We start from the raw sequence: 17,582 nt of genomic DNA on the forward strand, positions 1-17,582 counted from the left end.
CATATTTAAACTTTATTTAATTTCAAATATATACTCTTGATTTTAGTAGTATCTCGCCCCTGTACATCATACTTTTCCTGTTAACAATCCAGTCATGCCGGTCAATTATCTAACTCCGTTCAGAGAAAAATATTTGAATTGATATAACGTGACTTCTGGTCGAAGCCGTAAGTTTGTATACAGCTAATCGGAAATTAAGAAGTACAAATTAAATTCTGTACACTTCGTTTTAAAAGATATTTATTTCTTTTTATTATCAATTATAAATACACAAGTATCTTTAAAAGAAATAAATGTGTTTTTTTGAATTTAAGCAAATTGATTTATTTGTCTTCAGTGTATCAACTATTTGTATAACAGTCTGTGGTGTATGATATAACCTTCTAACCATTTGAATTTCATTATCATTAAAACCATAATTCTCCAGTATTTTCCATAAAATCTCTCTATTTACAGTATCAAAAGCTTTCTGAAAGTCTTGCTCAAGCTTTCAAAACCATCTATTACTGATATTACTGACCCTACATTATTTTCTTCTTCCTCATTTTTTCTACTCTTTTCCATATTTTCCTTTTTCTCCTTTCTTTCCTCTTCCTTTTTCTCCTCTCTAATTTCACTTATTGTTCTGGGTCTGCATTTTCCCATTTCAACAAATGATCTCACTGGACATATCTCTCCCTCATGTTCATCATTTGTCGCTCTGAACACAAATTGATTTATTTGTCTTGAGAATAAATCCAATTAAAGTTTGAAAACATTCATAGAATGTAGAAAGAATCTTTGTTAATTTAGTTTCTTAATTTAGTAAAAATTTCAGAATAATTATCATCTTCATTTTCATCATTTATCATTTAAAATTTCGAGTTAATTAACTGTTGATTCATAAACTCCATAAGGTTAAGTACACGGACACTTGGCAATGTTTATCAAAAAATTTATTTCAGTCGTTTCGTACACCTGTGTTTGTGGAGGTTTCGGGCTGCATAGGCCCCTCTTCAGCCGACTAAAAAATATCAGAAAAGACTTGATATCTTTAAGGATTTTCTCCGGAAATCTATGCAGTTTACATTATCACATAACTGCGGTCTCTGCCGGTTCTTGCAAAAGGTCTGGTAAGGTTAAAACCGACACGAATCAGTTACAGTTAATTCTATATTATTTGGCGTAAATCCGTACTGTTAAACAGTCGATACATACCTCTATGGATACTATATGTACACGTTCTTCTTTCACCACTATCTTACAAGACATAAAAAATATTTTGAACAAACCAGTAGGGTTTCGCGAACCCTACTGGGCAATCGGATGTTTTAGAGGGAATGGGGAGGGGGGAATGGGGAAATGGGAAGGGGGAGAGGGGAGAGGGAGAGAGGGCATTAGAGGGAATGGGGAGGGGGAAAAGAATGGGGAATAAGGAAGGAGGGGAAATGGGGGAATAAGGAAGGAGGGGAATGGGGGAATGGGAGGAAGGGGAATGGGGAAGGGAGGGAGGAAGAAGGGCATTAGAGGGAATGGGGGAGGGAGGGAGAGAGGGCATTAGAGGGAATGGGGAAAGAAATGAGGGAGGGCATTAGAGGGAATGGGGAGGGGGGAAAAGAATGGGGGAATGGGGAAGGAGGGGAAATGGGGAAGGGAGGGAGGGAGGGAAAGAGGGCATTAGAGGGAATGGGGGAGGGAGGGAGAGAGGGCATTAGAGGGAATGGGGGAAGAGGGAGGGCATAAGAGGGAATGGGGAGGGGGGAAAAGAATGGGGGAATGGGAGAGGGAGGGGGAATGGGGAAGGGAGGGAGGGAAAGAGGGCATTAGAGGAAATGGGGGAGGGAGGGCATTCAAATGTTTTAGAGATGTTCCTCTTCGAATGTTTTAAATGTCAAGAGGAACGTCTCTAAAACATTCGAATATAAAGTTCGTGAAACCCTACTGGTTTGTTAAAAATATTTTTTATCTCTTGTTAGACAGAGGTCAAAGAAGAATGTTTACATATTGTTTAATGTTTACAGTTGTAAACAAGCTCACGGAGTTGTAGAAAATGATGGAATGCACTACATAATAATAGTGAGTATATTTGACTAAACAATGTGAAAATAGATACAAACTTAAGATCTTTCCGATACTGAAACAATCAGACCAATGAAAAAATAAAATAATGTAAAAATGTTTTATGTTGGTATTATATTTTTTAGTCGGCGGAAGAGGGGCCTACGTGGCCCTAAACGTACACAAAAACAGGTGTATGTACCACTGAAATAAATTTTTGATTGACATTGCCAAGTGTCCGTGTACCTAAACCTTATGGAGTTTATGAATCAACAGAAATTAACGACACGATTTCGAAATTCGATAAATTAACTAATTTTAATCAATTAGTTCAGTTCTGTCTGAAAAAGTAATGATAAAATTTTATAAGTATTTATTTGCAGAAATTTATTATTTAAATTTGAAAAGTTTAAAAGTTTATTGCTTTTTAAAAGCGATTTAAGAATTATTTTTAATTTTTCGTTATAAATGATTCAACTCGACAGGATAAATGTAACCTTAATTAACTTTTATCACGTGAATGTAGTATAAAACATAAAAATCCTTGACATACCTTTATAATTATCAATAGTTTTACTTAGATGATGACTTGCAACAGGATAAAATGTAGGATGGAAGTTTTCTAAAAAACTGGATGAAAACATCCATGCAAGTTGTTGTTTTCTAGAAACAGTAAATGTTTTCATAAATCAAAAATAATAAAAGCAATTTCAAATATCATGTAAATATATCATCAAATTATACTGTTTAGAGCAGCGGTTCCCAACCAGTGGTCCGTAAGAGCTAAAAATATGGTCCGCGAAAGATTTAAAACTTTTATTCATTTGAAATTATTATTCCCACATTGATACAAACCGAATTTAATTTTTACTAAAAATGTTGTTTTCTATTATAATAGTACTGTTAAAGCATGTTACTCTTTAGTTTAACGATTATGAATGTTAAAAGTTTTGATTAAAGTTTATTTTTAGATTGACACAGTTTATTTTTCTTAAACCTTGTGGTCCCTGCTAACAACAATGAAATCAAAGTGGTCCCTGGTCAAGAAAAGGTTGGGAACCGTGGTTTAGAGTCTATGTAGAATTTCAAATTATTCAAATTTACAAAATATAAATAATTAAACAATAATGAAATAATTCAAATATAGAATAACCAAGAGTGAAATGTTTTAATAATATTAATGACTTGAAAAGCTGCTGTTTATTCCAATATTTATCAATAACAAGTAAATGTCAACAATTACTTTAATTATTAAGCATTTCCAAATGTAAATGAAATTACTTTAATTTTTCAATTACCAACAAAACAACATTTAAAATCAGTTTATAAATTATAAATTTATAAACAGTTTATAAATTAAGGAATAAATTTAAAATATTTACTAACCTCTTCATATTCGTCATCACTGAGTGAATTTTCATTGTTATGACTTTCAATTTCTCCGAAATTAACGCTTTTCATCGTCTTTATTCCTTTTTCGTTGGTGTTCTGTTTCCATTCTACATCTAAAGATAAATTTTATATTTTAAATCTTATTTTTTCTTAATTTAAATTTACAATGCTGTTATTAAATAAAAACGAAATGATTAAAAACATATAATACAGCAGGATATTAATATTTTTCTTCAATTTCCGATAACATTGAATTTCAGAAATATCTTGAAAAATAATAATCCAATAAAGACTAGAATTGTGCAGAGTCATACAGGATTTATTGAATTTCAGATATTAACAAATAAATATAATGTAAAAACACGGAGTTGTAGAAAATGATGAAATGCACTACATAATAATAGTGAGTATATTTGACTAAACAATGTGAAAATTTAAGATTCTTAAGATCAAACTTAAGATCTTTCCGATACTGAAAAAATCAGAGTAATGAAAAAATATAATAATTTAAACACAAATATAAAAAATTAACTCTAATTTTCAGCATATAATCCACGAGATGTGTTTGAAAGTCAATTTGTATACTATTAATTTTACAAAATTTGGTAAGTTATAACTACTCATTACACAGAAAATTAAAGTAATTTTTGTTTGTGTACAAACAGATTTAAAAAAGAACTCTATTTCGAAAATATTGAACAAGCATCTAATCAAATAATTCCCGGAAGTATAACAACTTCTGTCCCAACAAAATGTGTGACGTCAATGCCAGGGATCGAAATCATTTTTCTGAGACAATGGCAAATTTTCTGACTGAAGAATTCGAATATTACTGCTGATGTCAAAATCATACAAGCGTTTATTGTATATTTATGTGCTAACTGCAATTTCGCACTTTTATTCAGAGTATATAAAACACATGAAATTTTTCAACATTTGTTTTGATGGCTCTCTGTGAAATCTATAGTAAATGTGTAAAAATTCTATAACAGACGATCAATAGTGTGCGCATTATCATTATCGTATCAAATGAAAATTATTTATTATGTACGAAAATAAATATTTGACAAAATAATGAATTACAATCTAAACGTTAAGATAATACCACTTCTTGTAACTATTCAGTTTGGTTGCTGAAATAATGTAAATATTCTTGCCAAGGAGTAATTATTCAATGTCTAATAAATTCATACTGTATATAATGTAAATTAAACTGTGCTTTAAAAGTGACAATTATAAAAAACAAAAGATTTTTTTGCATTGAATAGATGTTGCCCCTGTCACAGTAAAATCCTGATTTATTTTTTATTTTGAATAATTATGGTAATAATATTAAACAAATACATAAAAAGTAAATGTAAAAATATAAATGTTAAGCTTTGTAATTTAGAAAAATATGTTAGAATTATTAACGATGTGTTTTACGTGTAATAGCAATTTGTTAACAATTTTGAAATGAAATAATAATTTTAACCAACGTTGAGTGAAAGAAATAAAATAACGTAAGATGTCATCTATTTGTAATCTTACCTGCTTGAAATTCTTTGACTCCAAATGATTTTTCCAAGTATTCATCATCGTGTGCTGCATCACCATCCTTATCACTTGTTGATATTTGTTGGTATGTTAATGTTTCGGTGATATCATTGATGCAATCATGGTTTTCATTTCCATTATCAATCGTATTTGGTGTCGATGTTGATAAATTGACGTCGACATTAATTTCATCAATTTCTTCGATTGCATTGTCACTATATACGACGTTTGCATCGTTTTCCAATAAGTCATTCTCGACGTCATATTCATCTTCTTCCTCAATTACTTCTTTTACCAAACTATATTTTTCTAAATATATAAATGCCCTTTTCAAAGGCCTGTCAAAATAATCTTCACGATCACATGCTTTTATAAGTTCTCGTGAACATTCCAAATCCTGATTTTTCTGTAAAATACAATATCGAAATTTGTTTTTATCCTTAATTTAACATAAAACAATAAGAAAATCTAAATTCAAGAGTTTATTGTAGATTAATTAATATAAAGAATCTTAAAATGTTTTTCTTTTTCTATCAACTCCCAGAACATTTGTATAATTATAAATAAATAATGTAAAGCTGATCGAAATAAAAATTTTTACAAGATTCTGAATTATTATAGCAATGTTGTACTTGTGAATAATTAATAAATTAGTTTCCATGAATTTAATTATATTTATACTTACAACTGGATTTAATTCTCTGTAATCTGAATCAGCAGATATATGTGTGATTGTACTCTCAATGATTGTGTTTATATTTATTTCCAGTTCGTTCAGTTGTAAAATATTCGTATCTTTATTAAAATCTGCAGCACGGTTTTCATCAATGACAGCTGCAGACGGCTGATTTAAATCAGGCTTAATTTGGCTATCAGAAACTGAAGAATAACAAAAAGAAAAAGCATAAAATAATTAGTCAAATTTACTTTAATTAATATTCATATATGTAGGATTACATTGAGAAATAAAATCATAAAATTAATTTATATTTGCACAAATCTATTCTATGCTCAAAATGTTGTATACAGAAAATTAAAGCAGATTTAAATATCATTAATGACAGTCAGAAATATTGATTTATTCTTCTTTTTATATGTACTGTGGCCTATACGTATAGTTTCTTATTCGTTGCAATTAAAAAGTTTAACTTGAAGACAATCGAAACTAAATTTCTACGCTAATTTTTGAGAATTAATTGTAAATTCGCGCAAGTTGTTCTCCCTTTTTAATTGAAAGAAATCAAGAGGAAATGTAGTTGCGATTCATATCATAATGTGCTATATAATATTTTCATTGATTATTTTAAACCTTCCGTTAAAAAATTACGATTAATACAATTTTTTAATATACATCATTCACATACCGATAAATAATTCTTTAATTATGTATATATATAAAACTAATTGATTGACTTACTTAAAAAATTCATTTTTTACTAAAGAAATCGCTGTCGAATTATAAATAGCTTCGAAAATAATAGAATCGCTTTCGACAATGGTCAAAATATACTATTAACATTTATTGTTAATGCGACAATAAAAAAAGTTTATAGTTATGCTCAGAACAGCGCGTGCGTTGAGCATTACGCTCGAGCTAAAGAACACATTCATAATTTTCATGCTCTTCAACTTCATATTGTCTTTTTAAAAATTCACTGATTGACTGTTTCATTCAATACTTAAGGGTATTCTTTGTGTACCTCTAGCTGTACGTGTTACACATCTATTCACATAATTTTAAGATCGTCTTAAATCAGTGGCGTTCTGTCCTTGGGAAGTCCTGTCATTGGCGTTCTGTCCTTTAGAAAGTCCATGTTGCGCGATTATTTTCATATTTTAACGTACTTTGAATTAATTAAAATTAATATTTTATTATAACCGCATTATGTATCTTATTACAAATTTCAATACTACATGTGAAGAAAACGATAAGGTTGCTAGAACTACCTTCATAGAATTGGGCGTACAGGGAGGTTCGGAAAATCTGGAATTGCCGTAAACGTGATAGATGGAAAAAGAACATTGGACATGTTAGAAAAAATTGAGGATTGCTTCAGTAAGTGAAATGTGATAATTATACTGGTCTTCATGTTTTCTTTAACACGTAAATGTGTGCAGAAAAACAAATATTACAATTGTTATTCTGAACACTCAAAAATATTTTTTATTTTTAGATCTTTGTTAAATTAATTTAAACAAATACTATTTAAAATAAGTGTAATGTAGAAAGTGATTGCAAGTACAATTCTTTGGCCGAAACTTTAGCAAATTCCTAGTAAATTTTTGAATTTTTAAGTTTGAACACAAATGAAAATTTTCAACGTGACGAATTTTCAGTTTCAGAGCGCAAGATCACCCGATTGGATGCCGAAGACGTGGACCAAATCGAAAAACTCGAACAGGATTGAGTCCTAGGATACGACTTGTGCCGTAAAATTTTGCATATTTTGTCAACTTTGTAAAAAGAATATCATTTAAAAAATATAAATTTTTACGAATGGAATATAGCTGTGTAAAATAGACACGAAAGATAATCCTGAAGCTTTTTATATTAAGTGCATTTTTGTAAATTTCGCAAGTTGGCATTTTATACACGTAAACACATTTTACGGATTCGTCTGAAATTATATTTCCATGTTTGATGTGACGAAAGCATACCGAGCTTTAATTTGTATGTGATTATCAGTAAACGGATAATCTAAAATAATCAATGGTATTGTTTTAAATACACTTTCCCGTGAGAAGGTCGTCTTACATTTGCTGTATAGTGTTTTTTACTGGGAAAGATTTTTAGTTGTAAATAAAATTATTGACTTTGATGATAATTGTGGCTTAAGTTTTCCTATTTGTTAATTTTCTGGTATTTATTTAGTGCAAAACAGAATAGGGCGCAACTTCTACATCTGCATCTAAATCAGTAATGTGGGTAGCAGTTGGAAGTCGTCTTCTTTTACATTTTCTTCTTTTCATTCCATATTGTGTATCTTTAAATTTCTAAATACAGGTATACTTCGTCTTACGTCGGTAATTGGTTCCAGGAGAGGCGACCTAAGTCGAAAACGACGTAAGTCGAATTTACTTGTGTAGTTACGACGTAAGTCGTAGTTTCGACTTACGTCGTAACTAAACGCCAATAATGAGCACTTAAAGACCGCTAAATAAGACGACAACACAGAAACACAGATGTTTTCGTGTTTCGTTCTCTAGGATTTATGATGATTATACTAACATTTACTGTAAATGTACATATTTTAATATGATTTTATGTACTTTTAACGCTTTTCTAGTGATATTACGACTTCAATATTTATGGCGGACGGATGTAAAGTCGAATAAAATGACTTAAACTTGATTTTTATTTTTCCATATACTTTTTTGACAAACGACGTATAATCGGGAACGACGTAACTCGAGGTATACCTGTACTTTTCAACCTAATAACAATTATTTTTATGACAACACTTAACTTGTTACGCAATTTACGTGCAATTTTTTATTTATATCGCTTGTTCTGGTAACTTAATTTGTTTTCTCAATTTATTAATTTCAAAATGAAAATAGTTAAACGTAAATCTAAATGCGTTGTGATGTTTTCTGTGACTGGTGGATCTTTAAGCAGTGACCTCACATATTCGGTTACGATAATGAATTTTTTCATCGTTTGAGGAAAACGAATTGAGTTTCGGGAACTTTTCTATGAATTTCGATGTACCACCATCGTTAAAGAGCATATAAATAAAAACAAAATAAATAATAATTTTATGGAAAATACGAAATTTTACTACAACGCATCGAATCCAAAGCGTTTCCAAATGGTTCCTTTATAAATATTACAACACCGCGACAAATAAAAGTTACATTTTGTTTATAAGATTAAAACTTTCTGATCAAATAAAATATAATTTTGAATAATTTAATAAATTTTTTGTTATTAGATGAATGAAAACATTTTCTAATTACCAATATAATAAATATCTCATTAATTAATAAACACAATATCAATTGTGAATAATATATATCATAGCTCGTTTTTTTTAATGAAAACTACAATAATTTACTTAATATTAAAAAAAAAAGAAAAAAATAGATATGGATAAACTCCAAAGATACTCTAAATCCAAAATCTCCTTTATTGTAACTCTTTAATCTATCCTATCTTAACACTTGGTTTAACATAACATTTCTATACATTTCTATAATTAAATGTATATAATTTTCTCCAATCAATTCTTTTTCATCCTGATTCAGAGAGTTCTCGGGAATCTTGAAGACATCCCATACTAATAATGTATATACAGGCTTAACTATAAATATTTTGACTATTTTTTCTTACTCTCACGAAAACTTCCAAAAATGTTTAAAATGAACACAAACTGTAAGCAAAACAGAAACAGTTTAATCAATTTAAGTCTAAAATAAAAAAAAAGACAGTTAATAGAAATATAAATATTAACGATATTTACGAATAAATAATGTTCAAACCGAATTTAGATTGTATTTATAAGCAGTCCTTTAAAAAAGACCAAAGCAATATATGATTTAAAAACGAGAAAATTTCAACGTTTTTCCGAAACGCCTACGTTTGTTGCTCGTGTTGGAGAAACCACTAATATTAACCAACACACTGTAAGACGTCTGTCTAGAACAGTGATTCCCAAACTTTTTTCGAGCCAACACCCCCTTGGTTCCATAAAGTTATACCCAACGCCTTCTAACCGATTTTCCCTGATACGAAAAAGGCTTAGAGAAAAGTTAGAAAAACTGAACTTCCATTTTGTGTTCTTACTGTAGATTGTTTTCAACATCTTAAAACTATTAAATGCAATGTTTCTTTAACAAAGAAAAGGGATAGGTTATTAATGACCCCAACCTTCGCATATTGTCACAGTTCAGTACCCTGCCTCCATCACTCCCCTGCCGCACACTTGCTTCTTTTCACCCTTTACATTTTCTCACCTCTTACAGGGGGCGTCTAATTTGGAAACCAATGATCAACACTTTTTCGGCTGTAATTTTTTCCTTGACAATGGCATTCTCTATGTTGAGCAGTGACATGTGAGAGATTCGTTCTTGAAGCATTGTGCTTCTAAGCCACGTTTTTATCCGCCTCATAGCAGAAAAACTTCGCTCACAGCCGACGGAGCTCACTGGGAATACTATTGCTGCTTGAAAAAGTTTATATAAATTAGGGTAGTACTCTTTTTTAATGTGGTTTCTTAAACTTTCAGCATTCATCTCAACATTTTTTAATTGAATCATGTTCTTCATGGCCATCGCTTCAGCTTCCAAGGCTGATGTATCAATTCTTAAGATATTTTTATAATTACTGATAAAATCCTCTCCGTTCTTCATGTCCAATTTAAGAAATGAGTCCACCGCACGAGCTAACGGTAGATTTTCAAATCGGCGTTTCAAATTTATTATGATATTATCTACCACTTGGTAGTAAATGTTGATCTTCCAGTATCTTCTGGTTGTGAATCGGCTGAAAAATCTAATGTATTGCTTTTGCCCACAGTCGACTCTGTATAAAATTCTTTTTGTTGACGCCTCCTTTTTGAGACTCTAACAGGTACTAGTGAAATCTCGTGCTTTTCAGAAAACTGCTCGATGTCTGTCCAAATTTTGAACTGATTTCTACATGCTTCGAAAGTATCTATAGTTCTTGTTATGAGGTCACTAGCCTGACCAAGAGTGGCATTTTGAGTCTGGAAAAATTTACTCACTATATTCACTATAGCGAGAACTAAGTGAAATGTGTGTAAGGAAACGACGAACTCTGACTTCGTAATAATATTTAGCGATCTAAGTGCTTCCACTGTGTGCTTGTCACGGTTCTCAGTGATCTCTTTTTCCAAAGTCAATTTAATTGTCTCATAATTTGTCAGTACTGCTTGGCAGTTTGACGACAACTCAGGACTGCTTGGCAGTTAGCGACAACTCAGTCTGGTAGTACCGAGACTTCCCATTTCACGGCTAGTATGGATTCCGAGATTGCCTTGTAATTTTTGCAGGCTCGCATGATGACCAGGTTGTGCGAAATGAATATACAAAGTTTCGAGGCCGTTAAAAAATGTCTTTGCTAGTGAAACATTTGCGCATGAGTCACCACGAGATTTAATTTGTGTGCTAAGCAATGGATGTAAATTGCGTGAGGATGAGTTTCTTTGATAATCGCCTGTAGGCCTCGATTTTTACCAGACATGACGCTAGCACCATCATAAGACTATGCAAGAATTGAAACATCACCCAAATGGTGTTTATTCAATGTGTCCAAAATTAAACGAGGTCATTTTATCATTTTAACACAGAGTAAATAGGGAAAGGGGAACACGCGACCAAAAATAAACTTTCATTTTATATATTTTTATACGAATCTTTTAATAATAAAATTGAATAATTAAAATTAATATTCGGATGTAACTAGAAAAATGCTTTGTTTATTCTACAGAAGCTCATATTTTAATTCGGCTGTGTCAATTCTATTACGTAAATATAGATTTCTAATTTAGCTTTTGTTTTGGTATGTAAATTCATTGAGAAAATATTTTCGCAAATTCATATTTCTGTGGCTATTATAAAATAATACGATTTTTAAATCTATTTAAATTTATTAAAATAATTTTTTAATCGTTCGTTGATACAGGGCTGTGAAGTCGTGTAAAAATCTCCCAACTCCGATAAGGGACGGACTTGTTACCAAAATTAGTCCGATAATTCTGATGTCATTACGTGACCTTAGTATAAAAGCTTCAATAGATAAAGTTCTAATAAAGATAGAACGTAGTAACTTTTTTATTCCAAAGCTAAACGACTCCTCTAAGTAATGACATAGTCAATATATAAACACGCATTCGATAGTTTTTACTCTTCCAGCTGTTACACATCAGAGAAAAAGTGTAGCGATGGGTCAACCCCCCTAATTTTTACAATTTTGGACTCAGGACACCTCGAAATGTCGAGATATGCAAAAGATTCAAGGACTTTTTTCTGTTTGTATGAATGTTAGACTGTGTGGGGAGGGCATGGTTTTGTTCACCCTGTTTGAAGCTTAATAACTTCTGCGGTTTTTTAATCGGAGTCGGATGGTTTAACACAAGAGTTATTAAGCTTCAAAGTGATTGAACTAAATCGTGCTTCCACACACGATTTCATTCGCGCATACAGAAAAATCCCTAATGTTTTTGTACTTCTCTACGTTCCCAAGTCCAACAGAGTAAAAATCTGGCAAAGTCGTTTTTTGACTGACTGATCGTCATTCTTTCCCTATAATGTATAACAGGATAATGTATAACGGGAAAGTAATAATGACGACAATTCTGATTACTTTTTAAAAAAAATACATAATAAAACGATTTTAAAAATTAATTAAACATTAACATTTTACACATCTACTTAATATATAAATTCATATTTATTGTCTTGATGGCGATGGTATTTGGTAAACATGTATAAATAAAAACAGTAATTACATTCGTACACGAACAAATTAGTTTAATAAAAATGTTGTACATAATATACGAGTATATTGGGTAATATATAAGTATACAGATACATTAAACTAAGTCAAGAATAAGAAATATAACATTTAGACTGGCAAAGAAAAAGATTGCTTATTTTGTCATGTTGATTAATTTATTATGTTTTATCTCTGTTATAAACTGAATTACTTTTTAAAAGAGAATCGCTTTTACTAAGTCAGCATTCATGGAAGCTCTTAAATCAAATTTAATAATTTTAAGAGCGGAAAAAAAAGGCTCTACTGAAACTTGGCAATGCTGTGACGGTCAATGCTGTATCTTGGATAATGTCTGGATTGTGCAGTATCGCCGTTTTAACATCCAAATTTGAAGAACGGTCAATGTGATTTACTTTTTCCAGTGCATTGTAAAATTTAACTTTAAGTTTTGTAAGAATTCATTTTCTGTCTGTGCTTATATTAGAACTCAAGCTTAATTTTGAGGATAGAGACGAGTTTTATAAAAAAAAAGAAAAAAAATTGAGAACGCTAATAACGAGTAAAATACTCATTAAATCCGACCACACTAGAGGTATGACATGACCCCTTCTGTGTCTCCATCCAGTCTACCTTTAATTAAGAACCAAAATTTAATAGCATTAGTGCCCCTTTATACACAAGCTACCATATCGTGCCGTTTCGTTTCTTAAACTTTACCCATTTGAGATATTGTTTAATATCTCAGAACAGAGAATAATGAAATTAAAAACGAGTTGGAGTCGCGGATATTTGACGATACTGACTCCACAGCCTTGCTTTTAATTAATATAAAAGCAGGGCTGTAAAGTCGGAGATCCCAATTTCTTCGTGTGGCTGGTCCCACTCTTAACAAAGAATACATCTTCACTACTTTTGAAATGAAAAGGGTTAACATCTGGAAGTAAGCAAGGGTTTATAATGTGTCACTGTAAAAGATACTGTATTGATAAAAAATGCAAATGTCGCTTAAAGAACATAAAATGCAACTCGAAATGTCACAGTAATAGTTCTTGTAAAAATAAATAACTCTGAAAACATTCTTGATTCTCATAAAAAAAAACACTGATTTATTAATAAAAGTTCCTGACAAAGTAATTATTTTTAGTAAATTAGTTGTTAGAAAACGTCGACATATCGATCACCGTAACAGATTTTCACAAATGATTACATGTTGTTGAAAAGTAACCAAGTAACCTAACTAATCTAACCTAACCAGAAGGCGTCGTGGTCAAATATCATGAAAGCCACCACACGAATTTCGCTTTGTGGTCGTTTTGAATTAGCCACAACGCGTTGTGGTCGTTTTTTCTTCTTGCTCAATGAGCGATTTCGGTCTTTGAGCCTAACATCTACACTCATACCGGAATTTAAATTAGCAACATTTTTTTGCATAATGATTGAGTAGTGTTCTTTAATTCTTCTCACGATATTTTTCCCTATACACATTTTATGTTATTTATATGATACAGCAATTATTTTCCCGACGATGATTAAACTAGGGTGAATTACTATTTTTAATCTTATTGTGCTGTGACAATGGCTTTCTCAACTGGCGCTTAATGTCTCCCAGAGCCGGTTTTAAACTGTTAGCCGCCAGCATGCTACAGATATTTGGCTTCCCCTATCAATGTTGATTGTGAGTAAATTCATAATCTAACCAACTCATGAAATCCTATTAGTATGTTTTAACTAGTTTCATATAGTTGACAGGGGTAAAATAACTTATGAAAATATTTGATATATATTTATTCTCATTTTATTCAAATCAAGCCCCGTAGATAAAAGGCGCCGTCGTTCAAAATTACACTTTAGCGCTGCCATAAAACAGAATTTGCAAATTAAAACGAAATTAATTTATAGAAATGTTTTTATTTAGTTTATAAATACAATATACACGTGCGTGTGTATAAAAGTTAATTTAAATGTGAATATTTAAGTTAATAACGTCCGTGCGCATATTTCTTTTTATTTAAATTTCCTTTGGGTTTCATCAACAATTAAAACAATGGTGTAAGTATCGTCTTATAACTAATGGTACGGGAATAAAGGCCCATTTAGAATGAAAATTAAGCATATTATTTAATGCAATTATTCATAATGAGTTACGTAAATGTAATTTTAAACGTAATCAAAAGACATTAACATAAATAAATAAAGCTTGGAGTTTGCAAAGTTTAACGTTTACGAACTTCGGTTTTTTCTTCTTTTTATGTTTAAAACAAGAAACAATTGTAGTTGTTTTGAAATTTCTACCCATGAATTTTTTTTATCTGGTTCAACGGAGAAATCCGCCATTACCTGTTACTTGCACTTTTAAGTTTTCTGATGCAAAACACATGCAAACATTGATTTGTTTTATCGCCGATCACTATATTAAAATATTAAATTATGTTTGAATTTTATATTTTAAAGTGCACTATCGGCCGCCCTAATAATTTGGCCGCCTACGTTCATGCACGCACTGCACACCTATCAGAACTGGCTCTGGTCTTCTCTACGTAATATTTCGGTTAACCACACGTATATATCAGTCTATACACCACACCTGACTTTTATAGTTTGCCTGTTTCTTCCTTGAATTATCTGCTGTTAATTAATTTACTTAACCTGACTTTTAGGGGACGGAGCAAGTTTAATTTGATAATTATTCAATAATTTATTATATCCTCGAAAATCGGTATTGATAAAATAACAACGAAACATTATTCTTTTCTGAGAAGTTTTAAAAGTTTTTTAAACTTTGCCTTTTAAAAAAATAACCTTTTTAACTTGAAAAATAACCGATCCCATTGTTAAATTTTACAAATATTTTTACAATAAAAATGTGGTTTACCGAAGAAAATTACTCTTAGCGTATTAATAAAGGAAAATATGAATTTAGAATTCCGATTAGATGATTGAACTAGCAAAACTATCTTCCTGCCCAATTACTAATCAAGCTCAATGGAACACCCAGACAGGGATCAAGAGGCCCTGGCATCCCAAAGAAAAAACGGAAAGAATAACATTACAAAATTTTCCAAAAGTCTTTTCCTAATTAAAATTCTTTATTTATTTATTCAATATATGTATGTTTATATTTATGTTGTGTCGTGTCTTCTATTTCTATAGGACTTATGAATTAGCGGTCACATAAAATGGAAATTTTATTGAATTCGCATTAAAAAGTTTTTATCTGTTCAACTCGGATTCCCAAGATTATGTCCCGAGTGTGTCACTGATCAAGTTCGCAGTGTCCTCGACAAATTCGTGATGGTCGTGAAGAATCTCAGTGCCCACACGTGTAGTGAATTTAATTAATATGCGTATATATTATTGAAAATTGTAGTGGAATATAAAATAGTTTAATCGACAGAAACACACTGATCAGTTTTAATTTGCATATTTATTGATCATCAAAATAAAAAGAAAATTAAGAATTAATCTACCACGCTGTATTTCGCTTCATCTGAAATATATAAAAAAATTTATTAAATATTTTAATAGTTTATTTTAATAAGTAGGCCTACACATACTAAAATTGAAGACTTACAAATATAATCTATAAAGTCTGCAAAGTCTATAAATCGGGAAGTACTGTAAATAAAAATTTATAATGTTTTCTATTCCCAGAAAAAAATATAGAAATAGCAATTTTAAATATCATGAGGCTTAACAAAAATCTCAATTATTTTTTAGAAGAGATTGTGAATCGTATCAATATTTCCTTATATCAGATGAGTGCTTCCATTTCGCGTACAAAATTTGCTTACTTGTAAGGCGATGCTAAACAAACCTTCCAATTGAACAGATGCTTACGAAAATGACGTAATCGTTGCTGACTTTGCTAATTACTTGGTGTTTCCAGCTACTTAGTGACTTGCTTACTTTTCTAGCAATAAATTTAGTTTAACAACTGGACTTTACTTAATAAAATGGCCGTCTATAGTCGATAGTTAAGAGCATTATTATTAAACGTATTTGTAGAACTAATTTCGTGATAATGCGTACAAATAAAGTCTTAGAACTGGCACTAACAGCAGAGAGGTTGAGACGCAAGTACAAACGTTAAACTTGTACCGCAAGCAGAAGTACGCGTTTGACGTTTTAAGTCCAAGTAAAAGACCTTACGGCGCTCGTTCAGAACACGTGACTCAGTGAACGTCGCGCATTGACTCACGGGAAATTTGTTGAAAAAATGGCGGATACATATTACATCGAGGGTTACCAGCGAAGGTAAATAAACAAATTAAACTGTTTAAAAGTATTTATAGCAGTGGCGTGCCGTCATTGGAAGCGATGGAAGCGCCGATTCCACCTTCCAATGACCTTCCCTTGAATTTTATAAAATATAAATTTTCATATTTTAACGTACTTTGAATTAATTAAAATTAATATTTTATTATAACTGCATTATGTATCTTTTACAAATTTCTATACTACATGTGAAAAAAACGATAAGATTGCTATTGTATATTCGAATAATTCGGTGTCGGAAGGAATGTCGAAACCGGGTCAGTCTCCAATCAGCCAGATTATATAGGCATTAGCACATGCGGTTTACAGTGCACCAACCTCACCCGGTTTAGCTGGTAGAAGCGACACACTCTAAAGAGTACAGCTTTATATCCCGGAGCGGTTGTGGGCTGTTAGCCGCCTGCCTGCCAACTTCCAAGCAGCCAGATTATAGGCATTGGCACATGCGCTTTACAGAGCCATGGTGCGCAAACTAGGGGTCGCGACCCCTGTGGGGGTCGCCAGAAGTTTTTTGGGGGTCGCCAAATTTTTATGAAATGCATTATGCCTGCATGCTTTTTTTTTTTTAACTCTTTCCGCCTTGTGGGCACTAAGAGGGCCTCTTATAGCAAGCCCATTATGGGTTCGGCCAGGCCCACAATGGGGCGGCCGGGTGGTGAGGAACGGGGACCGACATATCCGGACGGACCACCCCCCGAAAAATTCCTGGGGATTTTTCGACCCGTCCGGATTCGATCCCGGGTCCCCCAGAGCGGCAGGCTGCTAACCTTGACCGCTCGGCCATCCGGCCTTTGCCTGCATGCTGCATACCATACAGTGTACTGTACATATAGAGTGAAGCGCCGTCACTCACTGTTTAATTGCAATTTCATGCTGTTCACTC

At 31.8% G+C, this 17,582-nt stretch overlaps 1 protein-coding gene across 2 annotated transcripts in view; it reads right to left on the minus strand.

Moving 5' to 3' along the window:
• Positions 1–15,829: 15,829 nt before the first annotated feature.
• The window catches only part of LOC136968248 (uncharacterized), a 42,149-nt gene continuing 40,396 nt past the window's right edge, over positions 15,830–17,582 (minus strand). For both annotated transcript variants that reach the window (XM_067262233.1, XM_067262234.1), the window contains exons 4-5: positions 15,996–16,039; positions 15,830–15,911 (exon numbers count right to left, since the gene is read on the minus strand). In XM_067262233.1, the coding sequence (XP_067118334.1) occupies positions 15,883–15,911; positions 15,996–16,039 (73 nt within the window). In that variant the 3' untranslated portion in view covers positions 15,830–15,882. The remainder of the gene's footprint in view (positions 15,912–15,995; positions 16,040–17,582) is intronic.

The sequence above is a fragment of the Centruroides vittatus genome, unplaced genomic scaffold (genome assembly GCF_030686945.1).
Source record: "Centruroides vittatus isolate TY-2023 unplaced genomic scaffold, ASM3068694v2 contig_1422, whole genome shotgun sequence".
Lineage (NCBI taxonomy): Eukaryota > Metazoa > Arthropoda > Arachnida > Scorpiones > Buthidae > Centruroides > Centruroides vittatus.